Genomic DNA, 15705 nt, shown 5'->3' on the forward strand with positions numbered 1-15705 from the left:
TCAACTCTGACAGTGCACAGATGCCTGTTACTGAGGCTCCAGTGCCAGTATTCCTTCCCCTAAAACTTACATATTCAATTGTAACCCAATTGGCAAGGACATTAGCACCCTTGTAAGTCCCTAGTAAATGATACCTATAGTACCGAGGTCCCTATGGGCTGCAGCATGCCACTCGAAGGGACCCACACCAAAATAACATGCAGAGAGCCACAGCGGGCTGAGTGTTTCAACACTGCACACTCCCTGCGTGCAATGCCCATACACTGTTTGTACTATATGTAAGTAACTCCTACAGCGGGTATTACGAGCCCTAAGTCTGGGAGCATGTGATGTCTACTTCTATGCTTTACTAGAGATTGTATGTGAACAGGAAAGTCATCTTAAGCATATGTACTGGGCACTGGTCATTACCAGTTAACCAGCTGCATAACGGCTTCACTGAAAATAATGGTGTTTGGTAACACCTTGTCTTGGGAAATCCGTACTGATGCCAGTATCGTGTTTTTCCGGACATTCACCCATAGGTGCCCCCTGAATCTTACTAGTCTTCCAGTCTGCTGGCTGACTGGTATTGTCCAGCCTGCCACCACAGATGAGTTTTTGACCCCTGGAGGTGAGAGCTGTGTTCTCGGAGGTCAGAAATATGGTGCCTCCAGCATGATGGCTAGTAAATCTTCTAAAACCAAGGCAAGAGGTTTCAAACCCTTCACATGCAATCATAGCTTCCCCCAGACCTGGGAGATGCCTCCCCCAGACCTGGGAGATGCCACCCCCAGACCTGGGAGATGCCACCCCCAGACCTGGGAGATGCCACCCCCAGACCTGGGAGATGCCACCCCCAGACCTGGGAGATGCCACCCCCTGCCCTGAGGTCCATTTGGCACCAGGACAGGAGGGAGATTAGCTATGCAGTAGGCATGTTGCACCACCAGGCTAGTCACACCCCTAAGGTGGGCTACCTGATGTGCTCCATGAAAGAAGGGTTCCACCATCTTGCTTTTGGTGGAATTAAGAACTCTGGGACAGGGTTATGCACACTCACCAGAGGAAGTGGTCATATAGGGGGTGTAGTCACTCCAAGCGTAAGTAGCCCATTGGCTATTACCCTTCACCTCCCCTTAACACTCCTAAATTTAGTATTTAGGTGCCCCCCTGACACCAGGAATTCAGATTAATTTATTGGGAACCGAAAAAGGACTGACAGAGCAAGAACAGAGGGCCAGCACCCGAGACTGGAGCCAAACCCTGCCACGCAGCTTGCCCTGACAATCACAGATACTGACAAAGTCCAAAAGCTGTATAACTTCCACAAACCGAGTACTGTCCAGCACCTCAGCAACCAGCAAATATCTCCCTTGAAGTGGAGGAGCCACTTCCCTACAATCACCGACAAGCATTTGCCCGGTCCACCGTGTTGTTCGCCACCGGAAACACCGAAGGAGCAGCACGACAGGAAGAGATGTTCGTACTCCAAAAGGTCAGATCAGCCTCCCTGTCAAATGTGGAGAGGCCAGACCCTCCAGGAGCCGCCCAGCATTAATACCCTGGGTATCACAGCAGTTACAATGGCCCAGGCTTAAGTGTCCAGTCCAGGCATCAATCCTGCCAAGACCGATATACCGACAAGGGACATCGGCATCATCGAGGCCAGCACAGAAAGTGGCCCTGCTATCCTGTTGCCCCCATCAGCAGGTCAACAACAAGAAGTGAGAGCCTCCAACGAAAGAGACCCACCGGACAAAGCACCTCTGCACCCGTGACCCCCCAGCTCGAGTCCAAGCCGACTGACGGTGCTTCCTTGCTCCAGACAACCTAAAGAGTGGAGTACCCTATTGGGCTCTGCTGGACTGGTCCCCAATCCCTCCTCGCAGCCTTTTCTTAGAGGAACGTTACCCCAATGACTTGTGTGTAGTGTTCGAAACTACCACCTCTTAAAGCACCTCTCCAGCTGGACACCCCAGGGCAGGCAAATTCGAACTGTTGCTGCTTTCTTAGACCGTGATCCCTACTTACTTTAAGTCCAAAACAACAGTCCTGTAAGTCATTTTTAAGTGTACCTATGCAGTGAATGTTTCTCCCATAGGATAACACTTCCACGTTCAAGACTCATGTCGCAAATCTGACAGCTGTCATTTTCGACTGTCTTTACTATGAAATTTGATAACACCTGTGAAGTAAGGTATTGAACAGATGGATAACATACTTTGAATGTGCGAAACTCAGATGTCTCCACCTTATGAGTAAAAAGCACAACTTGCAAACATATTTAAAAAAAAGACAAATTCAGGGGCATCACCCAACATATAATTTGAGAATTAATGTCTAGTGTCACTTTCAGATGTGAAGCATTTTGTCAGAGCAAATAAGTCGAAAAATTTGAACAAGGTTACAAGATAAACAACAGTAGTGAGATTATCATGCAAGTCTCTGTTTTTACCCCTAACCTTAAACTAAAGACCACTTTCCTCAAATTGAGCAGTTGTACGCATTCCTTTCCAGAACACTAATTCTTTTATCAGAGCCCGCCAAGTAAAATGGCCCACTGAAGAGACTCCCCTGTTCATTTCCCTCTGAGACATTAAAAAAAAACGTAATTATAATCCAGAAATCCCTTTTGCTAGCAGGCCCATGTAAGGAAGTAATCTAATTTACTAATATACAAAGCTAGAATGGATTTTAGATTAAAAGATAACCAATGTTCAGTATCACAGTACCTGGGCATCTCGAAGGAGATCTTCGCTGCTTTGGTTTTTACGCAGCATACCAAACACTGGAAGTCCAGTGGTTGGGTCCACAGAATCAAACATCGAATTTGGGCGCATTTTTTTGTCTCTCTCTCTCAGGACGACATCGCCATCACCAGCTTAAAGTGAAGAGATATAAATGAACACAATGTGTGTAAATATCTGAAATCGATGTGATAAAAATCTGGAATGCACATATAAACAAGCAACTGACTAACAGAAGATCTTAACTACAGTAAGCTTCAGTTACTCATCTTTAATTTGTCAAAGTTTGTTACTTAGAGTATCGCCAGTGCTCCGTTAAAACATTCAGTCAGAAACAAAAACGGGTCATAGCACTCACTTGCGCACTAGTGCAGTTAAATATTTACACTTTTTAGATGCACTGCACTCCTTGAACATAAAGAACACTCACCATGCCCTGAGCCATTTTCAGTTCCTTTTGCTGATCCTGTGTTAAGGTTATCACCATTTGAATTACTCCAGTCAGGGACAGCTGGTGGGGGTGTAATGCCTTGGGTTGATGAGCCTAGCAAAGTGGCAGAAAATCAGATCAGAAAGCAAATATCTCCATAAACAAAGTCATTATCAGAAAGAAGTTTATTGCAAGTAAATCATCCTCTGCCGTTCTCCCCAGAGCCCAGATAATGACTCTTCCCCTTCATGTCTGTTGCTGCACACCACCTCCCCTTTCACACTGTATACACTCGCCTGTAGCTAAAATAGCCAACATAATTCTACGTACACGCATATGTAAATCTAATGATTCTAAACTGGCAAAACTATATGAGTGGAGAGGAGGGAATTTCTGTCAAACATTTCAAATGTTAATTTTTCATCAAGGTGAGGTGAACATCACCTAACTATAAACACAGTCCGCTACCACGGTCCTCTCCTAATGTAAAATCACTTTAGCCTGTGGTGTTGTCTGTTCATCTATCATTACCCCCAGAGCAGACACTCAGTATAATACCATCGGAATAGTAAAGGCAAAGGCACCATCAAATTGCAAATGAGCTACATGAAGGCTGGCTCTGCAATTGGTTATTTGCCAGAAGTTAATGCATCTTTTCATATTTAACTGGTAGATTTGGGAACATTAGGGAAAACATTGGTTAATAAGCAGAGTAACAATATCACATTTACAGGATGATATGGTTACATAACAGATTGTATAAAGCTCATGGCAACCAATTATTGGCTGTTTCTTGCGGACATATACATTAGCAGAACTGCTTAAATGGTTAAGGATAAAAGTGGTTTAATTCCGGGGTCAGACACAGCAACGATGAATATAAGTGCATAGTTAATTCACAGTAAAATAAGTGGACATGGGCTGCAACAAAATATTTAAATAGAGAGGACTTTAATCAGGGAAACTTATTTTATTACAGAATTTTGACCAATTTTTTAAACCCTTACGGTTGAATTAATGATACTCGTATAATGAAAACTGTTAAAAAATTTTAAAAACGGGCCTGTAAAGAGTGAAAGATCAAGCTTATAGGCAGCTGCCGCTGCATGCACCATTTAGATGACTTGAAGAAAATCAAGAAAAAAAAATGTGACACTTCTGTCTGTGATGCCTACCACTCTTCTTTAGCTGTAAATAGTACAGAGCAGGCAATGCCAAAGTTAAATATGTAGGATACATAGCAGAACTCATAGCTCTTATATAAAGTTTAATTTGCAAGCCCAGCCCAACACCTGACCCTAGACAAAACTCTCATTCTAAAGAACGGACAGTGTTTTGTAAGACGTGATTTTATGGGCAAGTAGATACCCTGTGTGCATGTCTATTAAGATGCGTAGATATGAAAAAGAGTGTATAAGAAGCATTTTAGATACAAGTGATAAGTGGGATTGGGTAGATCTAAAAAATGTAGTGTGTGTGAATTTTATTTGTCTTCGTGATTGGAAATAATTCAGCTAGAAGCTCATCCAGTGGATGGCACGTGCAAGTCTCCAAGAGTAAAGTAATTTACATTTCTCAAGATTGGCCCTCCAAATAATTAATGATGAAGTGGGGAAAACGTTATGCAGGTCTGAAAGGGAAGGGGATGGCACTACTTACCAAAACTCCTGTACCCAAATACCAGAGTACTGGAGCCATAACGGAAGTAGAGCCTCCCATTCTGTGCTCTACTCTTACTGCTTAAGGAAAGATGGTGGATGGTTGAGGGGGGGATTGCCCCTTCAACATCTTTGTAGACATGCCAAGGCTCAGCAGCTACTAAGAACGTAGTGGCCTGATATTGCATGGAAAGCCAGTCTGCAAAGCTACTAACAAGTGCACCAGGATCCTTATCTGTTGCTCTGGGAAGTATTCAGCTGTGCACTCACTTCTAAAGAAGACCCATGTTGAGGAATCCAATGCCTAAGTGGACTAAATCAGACAGAAGAGTAAGCCCTAAATTAATCTGCTGGTCCTAGACATTCTACTCTCATGACAAGTAAAAATATGTAAGACAGCACACATGATACAGTCAGTCAGACATGATGAAAGTCTGAGACAGAAATTACCATCTTCATAATGAAAGGAAGCACTGCTGCTTCAAGTTGGTTATAAGAACAGCCATTGTATAATACCTCATTCTTCATTGGTCACTTTTATTTAGCTCTATTATTACTGAATCTAGCAACTCAACGGTGTTACAATTAGAAAGTAAACCCAAAAAATATTATAACAAAATCTAAAACATGGAGAGAAAGCAAATAATTTGAGCTGCTTTTCAGCAGAGAGCTACAAAGCCAATCTTTTAAAGTAAGACTGACAAGACACAAGTAGAACGTAGTAGTGCTCGCCTTAATGCAGTGTCAATGTACAGTTTCTCTGATCAATTAGTTAATACAATTCCCCAAGACCAGCTTAAGACACATTTCAAGCTAATACAGAAAAATAAAAGTTACATAGTAGAGGAAATACATTATATTTTAATTTAAATGTTTCAAATACTTAAATCTATAACTGGAGATAAAAAACAGGGATTTGGCCAAACTTTGAAAGAAAACAGTTTAGCCAAAAATTGAAGGGAAAAAAACCCACCCTTGCTTACTTGCATAAAAATTCTTTGCTATTTGTATAAAGGAATGAGTCTAATATTACCATTCGACAGCTTAGTCTGCGATCCTGTGCCAGCTCTCATGTTGGGAAGAGTCTGTGTTTTAAGAGGTACCTCTGGAACCGGCAGTGTAGTGATCCCTTCTGGGCAGGCAGGTTTCACCAGGAGATCTGGTCTGGATGGGAGACGTGGCATGGTGGCAGACTGGATGTAGGGACCAACTTGAGCCACACGATTAGTAGACGATACTACCTGCTGGGGTAGATTCCCATCAGAAGAGATCTAAGTGAAGAAATGTTTCCATTACGGCACACACAGCATTACGGCACGATACAACACAACACATCCCAGTCTCACAGGTCCATACAAAATGGATAACATTGCTGGGTTTTAGCTATTTGCAAAGGTGGTTTGCACATCTCATTAAATTAAAATAAAACATACTTTAAAAAAAACAATCCACACATTAACAAAGCCGAGGCTTGGAAAAGGTTCAAAGATAAAGCTGGATTTAGGTTATAATCTCAGAAAGAGCACAATCACCCCCCAACCCAAAAAATCTCTACAATAACTTGTCTGAAGAGTAGTTAAAAAGAGAGCGATGCCTATGATTGCAGGCACCGACACTTACTGGTACATTCTCCTTCTGCTGTAGAGCTGCCTTCTTCTTCCAGAGCCTTTCCCGCAGCTCATTCACACGCTTATCCATGGATGCCACCTCAGAGTTTCGTTTGTTCAAACTCTCCCTCTGTTGCTGCAACTTAGCATTCTGCTCCTGGTTCAGTTTGTTCCTCAGCTGAATGGTGAAAGGAAAGGAAGAAAAACAAATACACAGTTACCAACTCTCCCCGAGGACAGACAATAACTGCATCCAGAGTCGAGAGTTAGGACATTTTGAAAACGCGTACCAAGCGATGCCATGAATACTAATCATACAATGAGTGCTGTGTGTGGACACAACAAGATTCCCAGATCTGTGTGGGTACACTGCACATTTCCAAAGTATTTTCATTTGAGCAGTTATAGATATGTTTTCTGTATGCAACACACCTATCTAGCAATTTGTGCTTATTTAAGTAGCACAGTTTTTTTATCTTCCTATCAATAAAGTCTAGCCTCACTTAAAACTATACACAACTTTCTCTCCACTTTATTTTTTTCCTCTTTTAAAGATTTTTATACAGCTCTGCTCTTACTCCAAAAAGAGTTAGCAAGCTTGCAATTACAGAAAGAAAGATAAGATGCAACAACTTCAAGAAACTACTCCATGAAAGTGTGTGAAAGGATAATGGAAAAGAGGAAAGATAATAGGGCAAAGTGAAAATATGTCAGAAGAGCGCAGGCGACAAGAATGCCTCTGGAGTGTGAAATCAACATATTTGAAAAACTCAAGATGGCTTTTTTAAAAACAAATTTTGGCTACACAGAATGGGAAATAAGTTTTCCAATTTACATTGTTGAATGAGCAACTGACTTCAAGATAGCCCACTGGCAAGTGAACATTTAGCGAGACCTTTGGCACCACCTCATGTACCTCTCCCATTTGTCTGAGAAGTATTTTTTTGTAGCTGGCCTTCTTGCCTCCCTCAGGAGTTATTTTACTCTCGCGGGAAGACCTAAATACCCAAATTATATGTCCTCAGGAACCATGCTGCTATACTCGGGATGTTGGGCTCTGGGTGAAGAACGTATAGTTTCTTACCTGTCGGTCTAGTTTTGCAGCTTGAAGAATTTTCTGGATTCACTATGCTGTGCATTACTCCGCCATCTAGTGGTTCGGTCCGGAATTGTAGTATTTCTTCTCTCTTTTTTTTTTTTCGTGGCCTGGTGGGCTTCGACATACTACCATTTGGTATCCTTCTGTGACGTCGTTGTGCTTCCTCCTGAAGCTCCCACCTTTGGTCGCAATCTTCGGATTCTTATTTTTTTTTTCTGGTTCCGTTTGCTTATTCCTCCTGTGTCATCTTCATGGGGGAGGTGGGTGGGTTCGCTAGTGAATCCAGAAAAGTCTTCAAGCTGCAAAACTACACCGACAGGTAAGAAACTATACGTTTTGCAGCGTGAATCTTTTCTGAATTCACTATGCTGTGTATAGACTTTGTAGCGGTTTGCTAGTCCAGTGGTGGCTGGGTGGAAGATGAACGCTGGTTTGTGAATACATGTTGTAAGACCTTCTGTCCCACTTGTGCTTCTTTCTTCATCTGAATGTCCACACAGTAGTGCTTTGTGAACGTGTTCACTGAAGACCATGTTGCTGCTTGGCAAATGTCCTGAATTGGTGTGTTTGCTGCGAAAGCCACTGTTGCTCCTTTTTTCTTTGTTGAGTGAGCGCAAGGTGTTCCTCGCAGGGTTTGACCTGACTGTTTGTGGCACACCTGTATGGCTTGTGCGATCCATCTTGCAATGGTATTCTTTGTGACTGGCCATCCCAGAAAGCTGTATGCAAATGAAACAAAGACAGGCTTTGTTTTTCTGCATTCCATTAATTCTCTCAATGTAGTACACGTCTAGGGTGTGCAATGCTCTTTCTGCTTGTGTTTTTGGATTTTGGAAAAAGCTTGGTATTTGTATCGTTTGGGTAATATGGAACTTAGAAACCACCTTTGGCATAAAGTGTGGATCTGTTCTCATGACAATTCGGTCATTATGTATTTGGAAGTAGGGCTCTTGTAGAGTTAGAGCCTGCAATTCACTTACTCTACGTAGTGATCTTATTGCCACTAAAAACGCTGTCTTTAGCGTGAGCATGTGTAAAGTTGCCTTGTGTATTGGTTCAAATAGCACCTTCATCATTTGAGCGAGTACCACTTTGAAGTTCCATGTGGGTGGTGGCATCCTCTTTGGAGGTGCTATCCTCTTTGCTCCTTCAAGGAATCTCTTGACCACTTGTGACGTGAAGAAACTTTTCCCTGTTTCTCCTCTTGTGTAAGCTACGATTGCTGCCAAGTGTACCCTTATAGATGCGTAGCTTAGTTTCTCCTGTAGCAAATATGTCAAATACTTTAGTACTGTTGACTCCCTTGTGATCCTGCTTGAAAGGTTTTCCCTATGGCACCAACGTGAAAAGCGTTTCCATTTTACTATGCAACACCTTCTTCTTGTAGGCCTTATTGCCTCTCTAGAGTACTGCCATTGTGCTCTCTGGTAGTTTGAGGTGAGAAAATTCTAAGTCTTCAGGAGCCATGCCGCCAGGCTTAGGCTTTCTGGTTCTGGGTGTAGCACCCTTCCGTTTTGCACAGTTCGAAGGTCCTTCCTGTTGGGGAGCTTGTGCATTGTTGTGAGAAAGTGGGTTTCTGTTGCAGTAACCCCCCCCCTTTTCTTTTTTTGTTGCCAGACTACTGATGCTCTTTGACTTGGTGTGCCCTGGGCTCCTGCCAATCAGGTGCCCAGGGCCTGTGTTCCTTCCCTAAAACTGCCTAACAGCCAAAACCCAATTGGCATCTCAGGCCACATGTTAGCCCCTGTTAAATGGTACCCTAGGTACCCAGGGCCCTGTGACCAGAGAAGGCCTCTATGAGCTGCAGCACTTATTGTGCCACCCTTAGAGGCCCTGTAACCTGACACACACACACTGCCTTTGCAGGCTGTGTCTTGGTGCAGAACAAAACAAAGAGTCGGCATGGCACACATCCCTGTGTGCCATGCCCACAACACACACTGCCCTGGCATACCTCAGTCACCCCTTTAGCTGGGTGCCCTATGCCAGTGGTGTGGGTACAGGTGCATGAGCCCTGTGCCCCTACAGTACCCAGGTCCATTCCTGGGCACTGTAAGTGCAGTGCTGCCATTAAGAGTATATGGTGCTGGGAAGTCGTCAACACGAACTCCACAGCACCATGATGGCTACATGAAGACTGAAGTTTGGCATCAATCAATCAATCAATGACATTTATAGAGCGCACTACATACCCGTAGGGTCTCAAGGCGCTGGGGGTGGGGGGGGGGTGCCGCTACTGCTCGAACAGCCAGGTCTTCAACTTCTTCCTGAAGGAGAGGTGGTCTTGGGTCAGGCGCAGGTCGGTCGGGAGGGAGTTCCAGGTCTTGGCGGCCAGGTAGGAGAAGGACCTTCCTCCTGTAGTCGCTCTTCGGATGCGGGGGACGGCGGCAAGGGCGTGGTTGGCTGATCGGAGGTGGCGTTTGGGAGCGTAGAAGTTGATTCGGCTGTTGAGGTAGCTCGGGCCTTGGTCGTGTAGGGCTTTGTGTGCGTGGGTGAGGAGGCGGAAGGTGATTCTTTTGTTGACGGGGAGCCAGTGAAGGTCTCTCAGATGTCCGGAGATGTGGCTGGTTCGTGGGATGTCGAGGATGAGTCTGGCTGAGGCGTTCTGGATCCGCTGGAGTCTCTTCTGGAGCTTGGCGGTGGTACCGGCGTAGAGGGCGTTGCCGTAGTCCAGTCGGCTAGTGACGAGGGCCTGGGTGACGGTCTTCCTGGTCTCGGTGGGGATCCACCAGAAGATCTTCCGTAGCATGCGTAGGATGTTGAAGCACGCCGAGGAGACGTTGTTGACTTGCCTGGTCATGGAGAGGGAGGAGTCCAGGATGAAGCCCAGGTTGCGTGCATGGTCTGTCGGTTTGGGTGCGGTGCCCAGGGCAGGAGGCCACCAGGAGTCGTCCCAGGCGGAGGGTGAGGAGCCCAGGATGAGGACCTCCGTCTTGTCCGAGTTCAGTTTCAGGCGGCTGGTCGTCATCCACTCGGCTACCTCTTTCATCCCTTCGTGCAGGTTAGCTCTGGCGGCGGCGGGGTCGTTGGTCAGGGAGAGGATCAGCTGGGTGTCGTCGGCGTAGGAGATTATGTTGAGGTTGTGTTGGCGTGCGATGGCCGCGAGGGGGCTCATGTAGACGTTGAAGAGGGTGGGGCTCAGAGAGGATCCTTGAGGGACGCCGCAGATGACTTCGGTGGCCTCTGACTTGTACGGTGGTAGACGGACTCTCTGTGTTCTTCCGTCGAGGAAGGAGACGATCCATTCCAGCGCCCTGTCCTGGATTCCGACGTTGCTGAGGCGCTGTACTAGGGTGCGGTGGCAGACAGTGTCGAATGCCGCGGAGAGGTCTAGGAGGATGAGGGCCGCTGTTTCTCCGTTGTCCATCAGGGCTCGGATGTCATCGGTGGCGGCGATGAGGGCGGTCTCGGTGCTGTGATTGGCTCGGAAGCCGGACTGTGAGGGGTCGAGGGATCCATTCGTCTCGAGGAAGGCGGCCATCTGCTTGTTGACGGTCTTCTCGATGACTTTGGCAGGAAACGGGAGGAGCGAGATGGGGCGGTAATTCTTGAGTTCGGTGGGGTCCGCTGTGGGTTTCTTGAGTAGAGCGCTGGCATCAAACTTCTTAACACATTAAATCCACAATGATGCCAGTGTGGGGTTTAATGTAAGATGCACGACAGAGGGCAACTTAGAGTTGCTCCCTGAACCTAACCTACAATCCACGTCCTGTCTGAGGGGCTGCCTAGGCTGCCACACAGCAGACATGTTGCTGGACCTCTGGGTAGAGAGCCATCCGCTCTCCTGGGCCTGCAACAATGCACATCCTGGGCGAGGTACTAGGTCTCCTCCCCCAGGATGGGCAGGGGAAGCTTCAAAGGCATGCCACCTTTGTGAGCTTCTCCAGGCCACTTGCTGTACTCCGCAACTGACCCCCACCGGTTCTGACCCCCACTCTGGCAGGAAGACTGGCGGGAAACCCCAAGGGAGGAAAGGGGGTGTGCCAGCCTCTGCCAACCCCACCCCTCAGGTGGGGGAAGCGCGGTGAAGCACATCTCTGGACTCTCGCCATCTTGAAGATGGGGAGCCCTGCCCAATCAGGACTAGGCTACTGCCCCCCTCCCACTGGATAGTGGCAGGATAGGGAAGGGACCCATTGGTCCCTGCGCTTTACCTACCTGTAACGCCCCTAAATTTAGTATTTAGGGGCACCCTGAACCTTCCTTCCTCAGGTCTCGATTCCGAAACAAGCAAGAAGAACAAGAAAAAAGAAGACCTGCCATGCAGCTGCTAACAAGAGGACGACACCAACTGACTTGGCCCCAGCCCTACAGGACTGTCGACCCTCGAACCTGCTCTTGCTAAACCCGGCATCTCCAGTGGTCAGCAACCTCAAAAACCCCGGAGGACCTGACTGCCTTGTGACTCCAAACAACTGGGACTCCCACGAGCAGTGGTTCTGCTCAAAGCAAGCAACAGACCCCTGGCACCAACCAGGAACCGCGACTCCTGCACACTCTGCACTCGCCAAGCCTGGCCTGTGCCGGAGTGGACAAAGACCACGAGGACGTCCCCCCGGCGACTGTGGCCCGAATCCAGCACTCAAGGACCCTCCTTGAAGCTCCTGGCGACGCCTGCAGCCTCAACACCAGAGACCCCTCCCCCCCCCCCCCCCCAGCCGCGACCAGCTGAGGGAAAGATTTCCCGACGCGAAAAGACACCGCTGCACCCGGCTCCCTGCGGCCCCCTGTGCCCAGCTCCTGGGTGCCTACCTAACCTACAGCTTCCCAACTTACCTCTCGAAGTGGTGGTCGCACCTTCGTCACCGAGCTTGTAGCATTTGTTCGTCACTGGGCTTTTCAACTGAAATCCACTGAGCACCCGACGGCTCAAAAGCACCCTGCACCCAGCCGCCTGAGAGCCCCTGGGAGTGCAACATCTAACCTAATCTACTTCCCCACTTGCCCTGAGTAAGTGACCAGGAGCCCAGCTCCCATAGCTGCGTGGCCTGCTTGCCAGCAGCCACCTACCAAAGGCCCCCTGCCCGCCATAGGATAACATTGGGCCTAACTCTCTCTGCACCCGGCTGCCCCTGTGCCGCTGAGAGTGTAACAACTGTACCTACCTAACCCTGGGAGACTTGAGTCTATGCCCAGAACCTTAACTTTGCCAGTCGAGTACTTACCCAAAAGCCGATAACTCACTTTTCTTCCATAGGGTAACATTGACTTGTTTCACTTGGAAATTCTTCTTTCGAGTTTTGAAACTTTAAAATATTCATAAAAATCAGCCGATAAACGAAAACGAAATTACTCACCTGCTATCAGGAGAGATCCCAGTGCTGGATCTTGGTGCCCAGCACTGACCCTGAAAAGTAATTACAACCGTACTTTTTTTCTAACTTACAAATATTCCTTAAAAATCGCCTGTGTAACAAAAATGATTTCTTTCAACTGATAACAGGAAACGCACCAGGGTTGAATCCAGGATCCAACCCAGAGTAAGAAAATCATTCGTAAAGTAACTAAAATTGCATTTACTTAAAAGGTCCCATTGAGCTCAATGTTATGAGTGTTTGAATTGTGTTGCCAATTGCAACAACTACTGTAACTATTGCATTCAATAGTCTATTGCCTATTGAAAGTATTTATCTAAAGCATCTCATTCTGAGAAAGTATATTTTGATACCTATTGTTGGTTCTGAAATAAAACCATATATTTTTATATACAAACCATTGGCCTAGAGTTCAGTTCTTGAGTGTGTGAGACCATTTGCTGACTGAGTATGTACAACAAATGCTTTACACTGTCCTCTGATACTGCCTTACTGCTCGACCAAGCTACCACTTTAGATAGTAAGGTTATATCTAACTTTAGCCTCTGCCAAACCTCTGGGGACTGTGGACACTGTGCACACTGTACCTATTTGGGAACAGTGTATACTGAGCCACTTTCTTACAATTGTGCCTTGCAACATTTCTATTATCAGTGAGAACCAGCTTTTCCCTGCCCACTGTGGTGCTATGAGGATTAGTGTCATGCGGCTGGTCCGGCACTTGTTGAGTACCCTGTGTAGCAGTGGTATCGGGGGAAAAGCATAAGCAAATATCCCTGACCAGTTTATCCATAACGCATTCCCTAGGGACTGTGCAGTGTTGGCATTTTGCATTTTGGGGGGGTTGCAAATAGGTAGATTTGCGGAGTCCCCCATTTCTTGAAGATTTTTAGAATTTTTGATGGATTCATCTCCCATTCGTGGGATGCTGATGTTTGTCTGCTCAGTCTGTCTCTACATTGTCCTTCCCTGGAAGATGGATTGTCAATAGGTCTATGTTCATTGGGATAGCCCATCTCCATAGCTCCTGGGCTAGGGTTGACAGTGTTACTGAATGTGTTCCTCCTTGTTTGTTGATGTTAAACATTGTGGTTGTATTGTCTGTTTGAATCATCACCCTTTTTTCTGTAACGCTCCTTCTGCAAGGCCTTTAAGGCTACGAACACAGTTTTTAACTCTAGGAAGTTGATGTGTTTTATCGCATCCTGTGGTGTCCATAGACCCCTCACCTTGAGGTTGTTCATGTGAGCTCCCCACCCCAGTTGTGAAGCGTCTGTTGTAATGGTCACTGTTTGAGTTGGTTGTGTGAAAGGTCTCCCCTGTGTAATGTTCTTCCTGTTCCACCATGCCCTCTCCTGAGTAACTGTTTGTGTGACAACCATTAGATCCTCCCAACTCCCTGTTGCCTGTGACCATTGTTGCTGAATCCATTCCTGGAATGGTCTCATGTGCAGTCGAATGTTTGGGACTAGATGAATGCATGAAGCCATCATCCCTAGTAGTTTCCTCACTGTCAGAGCATGCCACTTGTGGTAAAGCTGTGTCTCCTTCAGAATTGCTAATGTACTCTTTGAGCTTGGGAACACCTTCCCTTCTCTCGTGTTGATTTCTGCCCCTAAGAAAATCTTCACTTGCTCTGGTGTTATTGATGATTTCTCCCAATGTATTGAGAAACCTAGTTCGAACAAGGTCCTTATGACCCTTTCAATGTGCTGTTTGCAAAGGTGTATGTGCTTCCCTCACTAACCAGTCGTCTAGGTATGGGTAAATGTGTATTCCCTGTCTTCTTAGGTGGGCTGCTACTGCTGCTAGACATTTTGTGAACACTTTTGGTGCCGACTTTAGTCCGAACGGCAGCACCGTGAATTGGTAGTGCACCTTGCTTATGAGTATTATGAATCTAAGTAGGTTATTGTGTTGTTCATGGGGATGTGCAAGTAAGCGTCCTTTAGGTCTATAGTTGCCATGTAGTCTCCTACCTGTATGTATCTGCGATATCACCTCTTGTAAGGATGTCATTTTGAATTGTTGAGTTTTTTCGAACTTGTTTAGGAACCTTAGGTCTAGTATAGGTCTTTGTTCAGTCTACCTTTTGTATGAGGAAGTATGTTGAGTATACCCCTTTGTTCCTTCCCTTGTAAGGCACCCTCTCTATGGCACTCTTGTGTAGAAGTTCTTGTGCCTCTTCGAGCAAATGAGACAGTTCTCTCTTTGAATGAACTTTTGTTCTTCGGTTTTTGCATGGTGGTTGTTTTGCCAGTTCTATGCAGTATCCGTATTGAATTACGTTTAGTATCCACTTGTCGGATGTAATCTTCTTCCACTCGTGGAAGAAGTTTCCTATTCTGCCTCCCACTGTTGTTGCATATTGGAGGTGTTCCTTGTTTGTGACTTGACGTTTTTGAATGTTTATTGGTTGTTGTGCCCTCTGTGATGTTTTTAGAGTGTGCGCCCAAGTTGTAGTGCAGTCACTTAGAGGTGGGCTGCTGTTCTCCTCTCTGTTGTTGGCCTCTTCCTCGAGTGCACCCTCGAAAGGATTGCCTCCACTGTTGGTATTGCCAACCTCACTGTTGTTAACCCGGTTGCTGACCCTGGTTGCCTCCTTGGTAACCTTGTTGAAAGGTCTGGTGTGAGGTTACTGGCTGGTGGGCTCGCATGGACATAAGTACTGCATCAATTTGGATAGCCAGTAATGACGATGTATTCTGTATTGAAATTTGGTAACGGGCATTAGCAGTACTTAGGATTTGTGATCATATTAAGATACAAGTATTAGGACCATCAGTGGGTTCAAGAATATTTTTATTGTGTATGGGAACGGTCTCATAAAAATTTTGTATATGTGTGTTACTGTTGGTATTGGAATG

General features: G+C 46.1%; 1 protein-coding gene across 2 annotated transcripts in view; it reads right to left on the reverse strand.

Annotated features, from left to right (window-relative positions):
* The window catches only part of TP53BP2 (tumor protein p53 binding protein 2), a 322660-nt gene that overhangs the window by 105465 nt on the left and 201490 nt on the right, over positions 1–15705 (reverse strand). The window contains exons 8-11 of one of the 2 annotated variants that reach the window (XM_085612994.1): positions 6438–6602; positions 5851–6088; positions 3160–3273; positions 2715–2863 (exon numbers count right to left, since the gene is read on the reverse strand). In XM_085612994.1, coding sequence (XP_085469120.1) covers positions 2715–2863; positions 3160–3273; positions 5851–6088; positions 6438–6602 — 666 coding nt within the window. The remainder of the gene's footprint in view (positions 1–2714; positions 2864–3159; positions 3274–5850; positions 6089–6437; positions 6603–15705) is intronic. The other variant, XM_085612995.1, reaches the window with a different exon arrangement.

Source organism: Triturus cristatus, chromosome 6 (assembly GCF_964204655.1).
Source record: "Triturus cristatus chromosome 6, aTriCri1.1, whole genome shotgun sequence".
NCBI classification, from domain to species: domain Eukaryota; kingdom Metazoa; phylum Chordata; class Amphibia; order Caudata; family Salamandridae; genus Triturus; species Triturus cristatus.